The sequence below is a fragment of the Enoplosus armatus genome, chromosome 1 (assembly GCF_043641665.1).
Source record: "Enoplosus armatus isolate fEnoArm2 chromosome 1, fEnoArm2.hap1, whole genome shotgun sequence".
In the NCBI taxonomy this organism is placed as follows: domain Eukaryota; kingdom Metazoa; phylum Chordata; class Actinopteri; order Centrarchiformes; family Enoplosidae; genus Enoplosus; species Enoplosus armatus.
Genome location: NC_092180.1, coordinates 25,046,743 through 25,058,775, shown reverse-complemented (window position 1 = coordinate 25,058,775; position 12,033 = coordinate 25,046,743). Strand labels below are relative to the sequence as shown.

Genomic DNA, 12,033 nt, shown 5'->3' with positions numbered 1-12,033 from the left:
CAATTTATTCCCCACCACAGGGAAAACCCTACAGAGTCACTCGCTGTTTTTTTTTAAAGGTTTTTTTTGTACTGGGTATCACCTTCAGCCCTCACTTTGGAAGCAGAGACACAAAAAAATCAGGTGGCTCCACAGACCCCCGCTGGTTTTTAAGTCTGCTGTGGTATATTTGAACCAATAATTAATACAGTATGATAAAAACACTATGAAAATTGAAATGAGAGCTGGAGAAAATAAACTGTGCATGTGAGACCAGAAAAACCCAGAGGCTCCCGCAGCAGAGAGCGAAGAGGAAAAATTAAGAATGGACACATTAATATCATCTAATGTCACCTATGAGGAGACACACAGTGTCACTGATGCAAAGCACCCAAAACCAGACACGGCCAATATGATCCAGTTAAAAGACACAGCACCAGCACTGCCTTTGAAGCAGCTCCAGTCCAACCTGTGCCACCTATAGACAAAAAAGTGCATCGGTCCATCTCAGTACTCTCAGAGTTTCATTTGGCACTCAACCCTGAGGTCACTGGTTCCCTCTGAAGATGTAAATCTTTAAGAGCCGGTCACTAATACAGTTAAATAAAAATGTTTTAAAAAGGCATGTATTTTATTTGGCAAACCGGAGTAAATTTGTTGGGGACTATTTTCAGCCGCAAATTAATACACATTTAGTGAACAAGTGAGTATTTACAGCCACAGGACAGTGGGTGTGGGATTGATTCAAAATAAACTGCAGTGTGTGTGTGTGTGTGTGTGTGTGTGTCCTTGTTAGTGAAGGAACATGTCAGCCAGTGTAACAGTTGATGTGGTTTTAATTGTTTTTTGCACAAAGAAATAAGCTCCACAGACAAGACATGTTAGTAGAACAAATTAATTGTTTGTTTTGGTCCTTTCATGGGATTTCTGGATAATAAGAAAAACATAGAATGTCACGAGCCATCTAAAGGCAAGGAAAGTAAAAGCTTCTTTGATTCTGACACACACAGGCAGAATATCAAACACACACACAGGCAGAATATCAAATAATAGAAATGTAGGTACTGTAAACACAAACCTTAAACATTAAAGACTCCCTTGATGATGTTACTATGGATACAGTAGTTTTTTTTTCTCAGGCTACATATTTTCACCAATAAGATGGGCTGTATTCGAAATCTACTATACTAGCAGTACGTACTGATTTGGCCAAAATGTAGTATGCAGTATGCAAACAAAAGCAAAGTATGCAAATGTGTCAAAAACAGCCGGATGTCGTACTGATGCATCGGACCAGTCTACCTCGCCTACTGTGTCCCACAATGCAAAGCGCTGGCAGTCACTTATTCACTTATTTCACCGTAGCGGTCCACCAGAACTTGTTTCTGAACAACCCCCCCCCCCCCATCCCCAGAGGAAATTATGGCCTAGGCTGTGAGTGTCATTGTGGTCTTCCTGGTTACTTTAGAGAGTGAATGAGAGAAATTGTCTAGTCATGAGTTTGAGTGTGTGTGGGGTGTAATAAAATAAATAAAAAGGTTGTTTTTTTTCACATTTGCAGGTTTTTTTTAACATTGTTAAAAAGGTTTGGGTTTTAGTTCAGCGTGATTATGCTTACAAGGCGACAAAGCCTAGAGATAAAAGCCGGCTTGTGTCTAAAAGGTGGCTAGTTCAAAGGCTTGCATGCTCTTTTAATTCATCACAGAGGCCCCCGGTCCGCAGATGCACGCGCTGGCCCAGCACTTGGACAATACCTTAATGAATGAGTCCATTTTAAAACCCAGGAGGGGAAGGCGGCGCTGTCTCTGCTCCTGTGGAGAAAATTAGATTGACTTCTAAACTCAGAGAAACAGATGATGCAAATGTCACACTTGATCAATTGATTTGGCTGAATTAGCTAATGCACCTGCGAACTGCACCTTACATACACATAAAACATTCACAGCAGAGTGTTACGTGCAGGAACACTGAGTGATGACGACTGGAGTGACATGTCTGCTGAAAAGAAAATGGAGGAGTTTCAGCTGGAGTGACGTATTTCCTACACAAAGGTAAAAGGATGTTTGCTGGAGAAACATATTGTCTGGGAGAGCACAGAAGCGTGCGAGCGATGAGATTTAACAAATCTTCAAAAAAAAAAAAAAGGGAAGGGGATCCCTGGACAAACTGGTGTCTGTTGCTCTGAACATGTTAAATGAATGTGTCCTTTGATGATCAATTGCCAACTTGTGTGTGAGATGCAACTGTGCATGAGCCTGGATATAAGGTGAGAGGGGGACCAGTCTAATTGCTAGGATTAAAATGATTGTATTGAGTTACTCAGACTATTTGACATAACAGTACTATGCATTCTCAAAGGTTTGACATTTTGCTTAATGTACTTATTCACTTTGTTGCTGAGAGTAAGATCAGAGTCTGTAGAGTAAATGTGAAGCTTCTACCAGCAGCCATTTAGCTTAGCTTAGCTTAGCTTAGCTTAGCGTAAAGGCTGGGAACAGGGGGAAACAGCTAGTCTGGCTCTGTCCAAAGGTAAAAGGTGGTACTTGGGTTTTGTTGCCTTTGGACGCAGTTAGGCTAGCTAGGATGAAACATTCCTTGCATTCCTTGTATGTTTACACATTCTTGATTCCGTATGATGCTGATTCTGGTGGTATTATTATCGTCATTACCTCGATTTTCTCAATTTTCAGAGGACGTTGTGAACATAACACAGCTCTTCTGTTGTTGTTAGCAGTTTTTATTTTGATTAATCACAAGGGAGAGCCTTTCGACCGGTGAAAACAGTGGCAGAGCAACAATAGCAGGCCCAGAGACCCAGGATCCCAGTCTCTCAAGCTCTAGCTTCTCCGTGACTTGCTATGCTAACGTTAGCTAGTCGTCCTACTGGAGTGCGGCAACTCGCTGCATCAACATCACACACATAACGCTCTTCCTCACAGGTCAGCTTCAGCTCTGCCTGTAGTACATCTTAGTAGTAGTGTGGAGTTTGTGCACAGAGATGGACCGTGCTAGTGGTTTATAAAAGCAATTATAGAAGACCAGTTGTGCCATTGTTATGTTCTGTGCACCATTACAAACTTTCTCCCGGCAGGTAACAGAAAGACCTAGAGGTGGGTGGGTTAGATCATAAATTTAATTTAATTTCCTTAAATAAAGGCGTAAGGACCGAAAGTTGTGAATAAAGTGAGTACAAGTGATCGACGGTGGTTCTTTCACGATAATTAACACCCAAAAGATAACATGTTTGAAACATGAATGGGTGCATAGAATTTACGAGACGCAGATAATGTGCTGCATTCAACGTAATGTCTTAAACTTTGACAACCAACCTGCTTTTGTTTATGGGTCCAACAAACCTGCAATATACAGTTCACGGATCAGCTTTTTAGGTTAAATAAAATCTAAAACAGTCACAATATGAAGTAATTTTACTATAATTTAGACTTGTAAATCAGGAAAGGTTGGTGATTATCGTGGAAATGCAGTTTAACACGATGTTTTTGGCCATAATAATCGTAATAAGAAAACATCCCTACCTTTAATAGCCATATTACATAATGAAAATGAAAGAATTGCCAGACCTATTGCGAGGTTTAGTTGAATAAAGACTTTAGTGAGTGTGAGAATCCATGTGTAATTAGTTGATTTGGTAGATGTGGATTTTTACATATTTACCATCACACTTCTCGTGTCATAACACTGTAGTATCTAAAGGAACAGAAACATTAGAAACGGAAAACCATCCAAGGTTCTTAGTCAAGGTCTGAATTGGACATAGTGCATGGCTGAATTTACCTTCTGTCTCCATATTACTACTAAAAGAAAGTTGTGAAAAGGAATTGAAAAATCATTTCATTTTCCAGTTCTCCTGAATCAGTCAAAGTTGGTTTAATAGAGAGAACTTTACTCTCAGATAGACGTTTCGGGGGGAAATGTCCAGGGCTGAATTCCATTCTGTGCACAGGCGACGTCTCAGATGATAAAAACCCTCTCACAGGCCGTTGGGCCTTTTCATCACTCAGGTAACATAAATGCAATTTTTAGGATGTTCTGAAGTCAAGAAGTCCAATTTCCCCTTCACTCCTCGGAAAACCTTCATCTCCCAAAGAATCAAGGGGGAGGTTTTTGTGTAGTTTGGAGCGCTGCGGTCTGGAGCGGGGCCAGGCGTTCCCCAAGGCCTCATCGATCTGGCACTGGAGTCAGATGGGTTTTCATTCCATTTCACATTGTATTAAAAGCAGAACATAATACCAGGATCCCTTTGAGGTGTCCTTTCTCATTTTTTAACTGACTTTTACCCATGACTCATCATGGCTTTCTATGTAACGATTTTATTTCAAGTGTAGTGATGTTTGAAGCCGGGCGCTGCACATGCACCTTCCTGCCTGTGCTGTGCAGCGGAGGGTCAAAGGCATCAGAAAAGATTTAGAGCTCTTGCGTGACACTTGTCCCCAGTGGTTGGGCAGGTAGTTGCCTGGTGGAGACCTGTGCTCAGCTGTGCACATCTCTCCAATAAAGCGGGTGCTCAGGTATGAAAACCCTGCATAGGAGCAAATGTTGTAAATAAATTGCTGCTCACACGTGTCACTTTATCACACCTCAGCCCCCCGTGCAGCTCGGGGTCTATAATTTGATATGACTGGGTCCTGATTACTATTTACTGTGATGTCAAGGTGAGCAACAGACTCAACTTTGTGGGTAAACAGATTCACTGTCACAGCTCCACTGAATCAGCTCCTGTTGGCTGTCGACTATATATCCACTCGCTGTTTCCCATCCCTCCCTCCCTCCCTCCTTCTCTCCTCCCCCTCTGAAGATTGCAGTTGTCAGAGCCGTGTGTTGCTTTTGACACAGCAGTGATAGAACAGAAAACTGGATCACATTGGCTGACAGTAAATCATGTCAGGGACTTTCTGTAAAAAATGTGTATTAAAGAAAGGAAATTACGGGCCGTTGACAGGAATGTGTTGTACGACACCATAAATTCAACCAGCAGAGAACTGCCAGATAATGTTTTAAACGTATATAGATATTTTGATGTAGTGACTTATTTTGTAGACAACAACATCAAAGAATGTATGAGAGGATGTTTTGGTGAATAAACTGGGGCTGCAACTCACGATTAGTTTCATTATTGATTCATCTGAAAATGATTGTTTTTGATTAATCAATGAATTGTCTATAATTGTCAAGAAAACACTGGAAATGCCAATTACAATTTTCCAGAATCAAATTGCCTGTTTTATCAGACTTACAGTCCAAAATCCAAAGCTACTCAGTTTACTATCATTCCTGACCAAAAAGCAATGTTTCACGAACTGGAAAATATGGCATTTTTGCTTGAAAAATGACTGAAACGATTAATTAACTGAACTTCAAATTTCAAATCAAAATAGTTGCAGGTTCATTGACTAAGAGTTTCAGCTTTAAAATAAACCAATTAATGTTTTCCTACGTTATGTCTCATTCCAGGCCCAGTGGCTGTGATCAGTGGCGAGGAAGACTCCGCCAGCCCTCTTCATCATGTCAACCATGGGATTATTACCCCCTGCACACTTGATGCGGGTCCTGATGCGGTTGTCATAGGGATGACTCGTATTCCTGTGGTGGAGAATCCTCAGTACTTCAGACATGGACACAACTGCAACAAGCCAGCCACTCGTAAGTCCCTGTAAAGTTTCTGTTTGTTAGCACTCCTGTGTCACGGTGGTGTGTCCCTCAATCCTCCTGCTGACCATTATTACACATTGTTTGACCTTCTTTTATGGAGATACAAAGGGACCTATTGAATCACTGTTGTCCAAGCATGACGCTAAGTATACGAAAACTGTGAGACACTCAAGAAAAACAAAGTCCCACAGAATGTGATGTAGTTATGTACTTCGAAGGAAAGCGCGGCATCTGGTCAGAGAGCCAAAATATGAAACGCCACGTCTTTATGAGGCTCATTACGACCGTTGCACACACATTGAAATTTGCTGTTTGTCTTTACAATGAGAAGTGCTGGGGCCCCCCCGGGGCAAAAGTATAATTTAGCGTCATGTACAGAGTCAGTGTGATCATATGGTGTTAGCATCTGCTGGCACAGCTCCAACTCCTTCATATAGGATCTGTTGAAACAAAAGCAGCCTTCTTTTTGTATAACAGCTACTGGTGTTCAGACAGACCCCCCCCCCCCCCCCCCGCCCCCCCTTGGGACTCATGTACCAGGTTGGGGAAAGACAAGACCACTTTAAGGCCTAATTACTCACAATTACATCAACTGCTCAAGAGAATCAGCAGAAAACAACTGTGCCAGCAGCCAGCCGCAGCCTGGCGCCTGCTGCTTCCACCCGCCAGACGATACCAGTCAAACCGGCCGGATTTAGTGAGAGACTCTCTCTCCTCCTGCACACGAAATCAGGCCGCCCCGGTGCCTTTCAGCTTAGACCTGCATTGTTTACATCTTGGCGTGCTCCCAGAATGGCCGTTGGTCAGGCTAACAGAAGTTGACTTCTGAGTTGGAGCCAATGAGAAGGAAGGAAATCCCATTTAGAGGTGATAAATAAATAAATGACGGGTCTTATGTATTATGAATTGCATGAATTGTTAATAGCCAGCCGGTGACTGATTTATAACGTCTCATACCTTGCACAGGAGATCTGATTGCGAGCTAATGAATAAATGACAGTGGGCAAAAATGACGCTTTCTCCCTGATTACCGTGCACCTGGAGTTGAGAGTCAGGCCGTGGTTGTGCACGATGGCAGCTTTTACAGAATGTTCTCCTTCTCAGAACGCTGCATGTCTCGTCTTTTTTCTGTAGATTTAATTCTATGTGCGTGCATTAAAAAAAGGAAACTGTGGGAAATGAACCCTGAATTCATCACAAGGTCGTAATGGCCACTGCTTTCTGCCATCGGCTGGAAAAACAAAATGGCTCCGAATGGCTTCTGCCTCTGCCGATCATTCGCTGAATATGAATGTATTATTTACCCTCAGGACACACACGCAGGGAAAAGGAAATATATCTATCTATGTGCATCCATGTGTATATCTACGGTATGTGTGTGGGTGTCTGACAGTGAAAATGAATCTGTGCGCGTATGTGGATGTAAGCTTAACCTTAGTATGGCTTGTAGGTAGAATGAATTTGCGATATGTTTCCTCCGCCTGCGTCTTCAGTCAGTGGTTCCTTGGGTTCCCCTGGGGGCCCCTTAGACCCCCATTGTCCTGCTGGCCTTGCTCAGCCTGATTGTCCTGTGGCTTCATGAGAGCTTCACCCCGCTCAGATATAGTATGGCTGCTTTATTGATGCTCGGCTACCAATCCATAATGTATTCATTCATTTACTTGAAAGCTTCTTATCCAGGAGAATAGCTCGCTGCCAGGGTGTCTCACACACTTGCACGCACACACACACCTCGGTCGCTAGTCTAGTCCAGCAGTGATCACACTAGCACACACATAAATTTAAACACACCCACACTTCTCCTTACCTATGTCCATCAGGAGTTCACTAATGTGGCGGTCGGTCCCAGTCTGCCTCCACCACCAGTCATCTGGGTAATTTATAGTGCTCTTAGCTGTCCGGCTGTGCATTTTGAAATCAGCTCCAACAATAACAGTAAAGTGGAGGAGGAGACACAGTCTGTTGCTGCTCTCTGCCATGCTGGCTTCTGTTAAAACAGCTGTATGTGATGGGAAATCGCAGACTGCAGAACTCACACCAGTGATTCCAGTGTGCCTCACCAGCTGTATTATTCATGAGTGTTTGATCTTCAAGTCAATCCTGGAAAAAAAAATCTATATATTGTACCATCAGTTTAATAGTTCTAGAGGAAAGAGAGTATCAAAACTGCTGCTGTCATTCGCTCACTGCAGGAACAAAACATGAAAAAAAATAACAAATATCATCCAATTGTAGTTGCCCTCTAGTTGAACCTGCGGTTGTAAACAAGCTCGAGAGATTGGGGGCGTTACGAGACAAGTGTTTGCACAGTTGTCATTCTGATGCCAATTTAAAAACACCAAGTGCCCCCATGCAGTTGGTTCATCTTCTGGGTGAACCGGTGACCTCGACTTTCGTTGCGGTAAACAGGCGAGCCGTGACTGATTAGGACGTTCGTTGAGATCAGCTTATTTTCCCCTTTTTTTTTTTTTTTTCTCCACGCCAAGCTGAAAAAGGCCAATCCTGGGGAAATGTAGCCGCATTAGGGAGATAAAGGCAGAAAAGGCAAAGGACAATTCTTTAGCCTAATGACAGATCCGTATCTAGCCAGATCCGCTGTCTCGCAGCAAGTGGCTTTGTTTTATCACTCAGCTTGCTATTTTAATTACGGATTTGTCACGTCCTGCTGGCCAAAATTAGACAATAGCTTTTGATGTTGGAGTATAGCGCATATAGCCTTTCATTATATCCATGTTATTAAGGATATCACACGTGGGCATGGCTTGGACAAACCCCAACTCTGTCCCCTCCACTTTTGGTGTAACAGAGACACAATTATGCTCAAGGTGATGTTTTTGAAGATTAAAATGTTTCCAGCAGAGACAAGGAGTGAGTAATTTGGCAGCTTGAAAGCTTGGTAAATGAATGGAAAAGCAGAGCAGATTGATTGAAAGGCAGTTATCATGTTCCAAGGCTATGATTCCATGAATTATAGTTTGAGACAGAACAGCCCCACGGGCTAGCCAGTTGTGAATTCAAACAACCTACTTTAATTTGTTACTCAAGAAGCCTAAAATGAGTTTTTTTCAGCTCAGCCCAGCGAGGGGAAAAAGAGAAACTTCTTTGTAGAAGGAGCTCTTAAAAAGATGCTTGTTGATGCCAGGTGCAATCCTTATGAAAACTGTATCCAGATAGACTGAAACCACATTCGAATCCACTGAAAGTGGTCATGTGGTCAAATGCAACTGCCTTTCTCAATCCCTATACAGTACGACTACACAGACAAAACACTAAGCAATGGAAATGAAATGAATTAAAGTTTCTGCAAACATGTTTAATTGGTTTGCAAACCTTTTCAAAACAAGTGGCAAGAAGCTAAATACTAGCTAGAGTCAATTAAATACCAAAGCATTCCTCCACATTTCTTGGCTCTTACCACTGTAAACTAAGACAAACATGCCTGTAACAATTTCACATTTTATTACAAACGTAGGACATAATATATAATGACAGCATGTGGTGTGTACAGAAACACGTGACCAGTTCTGTATTGGCATTAACACTGGACCGGAGAGCTGCCCATTAAAATTTAAAAACAGTGTTGAGAGGTCAGCACTTTAATGAACGGTTCGTTCTCATTACTGAGGACCCAGCCTACAGCTTTTTATTTTAGCAACAGAGTAAAGCAAACCTCAAATATTAACATTTGGCCAAAGCAAGCTTACATAAATGTCATTATCTGCTTTACAGAAACATATTTCATACTGTATCTGTGGGGACTAACAGCTCAGGGTGGATAGCAGGCCTCTCCTCTCAGATGTCAAACAGAACTATTTTGTGTTGGTAGACTTTTAAAGAACCTCCCCTGAGAAGCAAGTGTAAAGTACTTAGTGCTTAAGTGTACTTAATGCTTAAACTTTAATCCAGCAACAACACTGAGGGTGAGCTTAGGGAGAAGCCATTGTCAAAAGGAAATCAATCACAATTTTATCTCTATTTATAGTTTATTAAGTGTTGTAGTATGGAGCCTCCAAGTGTTCCATATTAAACAATTCAACAAGAGATTCTGAAATGAATAACCATTCGATTATATTGTGAAATAATGGAGGAAATGAAGGTGAAAGCATTATTTTGAAATGGCATTTCATTATTCTTATTTTCATATTTTTATTTCAAAGACGCACAACTCTCTGATGAGCAAAGAGACAGTCTTTCTCTCTGTGGTCATTGTGCCCAACACGATCTAGCTCGCTGGCTCACAGTAAAGGCGCCATCGTGCTACAATGGTTGATGGTTGAACCGTGTCAAAAAAGTTCAACTTCCCGAAACGAATAATACAACATTCATGGCCACTTCACACAACGATTGGCCAGGTGTGTGGAGGTGAGAGCACGTGCAGGGTTTGAGCTTCTGAGGAAGCAGAGTCACCCTGCAGGATGACCCTGATGAAGGCCGCAATGCCTGCTGTGCAGCTGGGAGCTTGTGATTGTCTGACAGATGTTGATGTTGGCCATTGGTGAAAACGTGGGTCTAAGGATAGAGGGTGTATTATGCTGTACAGATTGTACCTGACTTGACTCAGCTGTGAGTGACTTAATGAAATTAAATGTGTCATTATGAAAATTTGACATTAAATAATATTGTTATTGAGGAAAATGAATCCAAATAATAATAAATCAAAAGAAAACATCTACAATGAAATGATTATAAACGTCAGTAAAACCTTGTCACTATGAAAATGACCACGATGAAATAACATTTCATAATAAACAATTCTATTTTATCTCTGAATTTATTTCACAATGTATTGTTTCATTTATGTATTTTACACAATTTAAGTGTATGATAATTTATTTCGTAATGTCTTGTTTGTGTCTAATATTGAACACTTTGGGACTCCATATTGTAGGACTATTCTTCTGTGTGTCTCCGAAATGCTACTAAAAGGTTGGTTCGAGCTGTTAGCTTGTGCTACGGGCTTGGCCTCAAATACTTAAGACTTAAATAAATGTAATCAGGATGATGTTATAGGTGAGGCATTGTTAGCCAGGTGGTTATTCACATGAGCCACGGTGTTCAGCAGGCCGGGCGACAGAGACAGAAACACGGGCAGGCAGTCGGCCAGCAGGTGAGAAGGAGACACCCACTGAGAGGCAACAGTAAACGCTGGTGTTCATGTCGTGGCTTCCCAACGATGCCAGCAGACGCAGAGCCCCTGTGCTACAGTGATTTTAATGGCAGAGAGCTATATTAGCTGCTGGATGAGTACCTCTTACCTAAACATTGACATCCCGCGGTGCTCTTTTTGTAGACAAGCTAAGTACATTACAGCGATCTCAGTAAGATTACTTTCCTTTTTGATTTCTTTGAAAGTCACGGTGACAAAATATGACTGTAAAATCTCAGAGGAGAGTGGAAGAAGTGACATGGTATTAATGCTTTTTAATATCAATAAATTGCTCTTATAATCCTTTGTCTTTGCAGCATTAATCAGGAAATGTATGATTGATAACCAATCATAAACATTCATTAGATGCTTTGGGCTTTAATACGCTTTCATTTATAGGGTGATGTTTTACGACTACTGACTTAATGTGGCAGTGTCTTGTTTTGTTCTCTAAGAAGTGTTATGTGAATTATAAGTCCTGGCGAGTAAATTTAAGCGACTCAACGTGGAGCTGATGCAGGGAATGAGAATTTGGGAGGATGTCCTCAGCACTTTTTGATTGAGCTTCTCAATGTTAAAGCGTCCACCCTGCAAACGACATGTTGTCAATGACGAAGAGACTCGCATCGATCGACTCACCACACACACTCAGAAAAGCTGTCAGGCAGAAAAATACTCACACACACACACACACACACACACACACACACACACACACTCTGTGAGGCAGAAACACACACATGAATGCACAAAGTTGGCAGGTAGTCTGAGAAAAACACACCCTCAAATGACACACAAACAGACACATTACACACATCCTGAAAGTGGGGAAAGTTGGCAGGCAGTTGCGGTGAAATGGACACACACACACAGACACACACACACACACACACACACACACAGAGGTACAGGTACAGAGCAAAGCCCTCCAAACATCTGTGCTCCCCCAGCAGCCTGACCTGACTAGCTGACTAAATCTCGGCGCTGCGTTGTCTCTCGGCCTCCAGGGAGAATGTTTGCTGCCGTCGAGGCCTCAGGTGAGCCAGGACAAATGAATGATGCTGAGCTGCGGGGTGGAGATTTAATCTCGGGGCTTTTCAGCGTGCCACTCTGGGTAAATAATGCAGCCTGAGTCCGCTTGCAGAGGAAACTGAAGGTTAAAGTAACTTGTCCTCGCCACCGTCGATAGGCACGCTCCATTATGGCTGCCTCATTCCCATCAGTGCTGAGGAATGAGG

At 42.2% G+C, this 12,033-nt stretch overlaps 1 protein-coding gene across 4 annotated transcripts in view; it reads left to right on the top strand.

Annotated features, from left to right (window-relative positions):
* Positions 1–12,033, top strand: part of ntrk3b (neurotrophic tyrosine kinase, receptor, type 3b) — a 158,314-nt gene that overhangs the window by 119,523 nt on the left and 26,758 nt on the right. For all 4 annotated transcript variants that reach the window (XM_070924744.1, XM_070924588.1, XM_070924668.1 and 1 more), the window contains one exon: positions 5,452–5,640. In XM_070924744.1, coding sequence (XP_070780845.1) covers positions 5,452–5,640 — 189 coding nt within the window. The remainder of the gene's footprint in view (positions 1–5,451; positions 5,641–12,033) is intronic.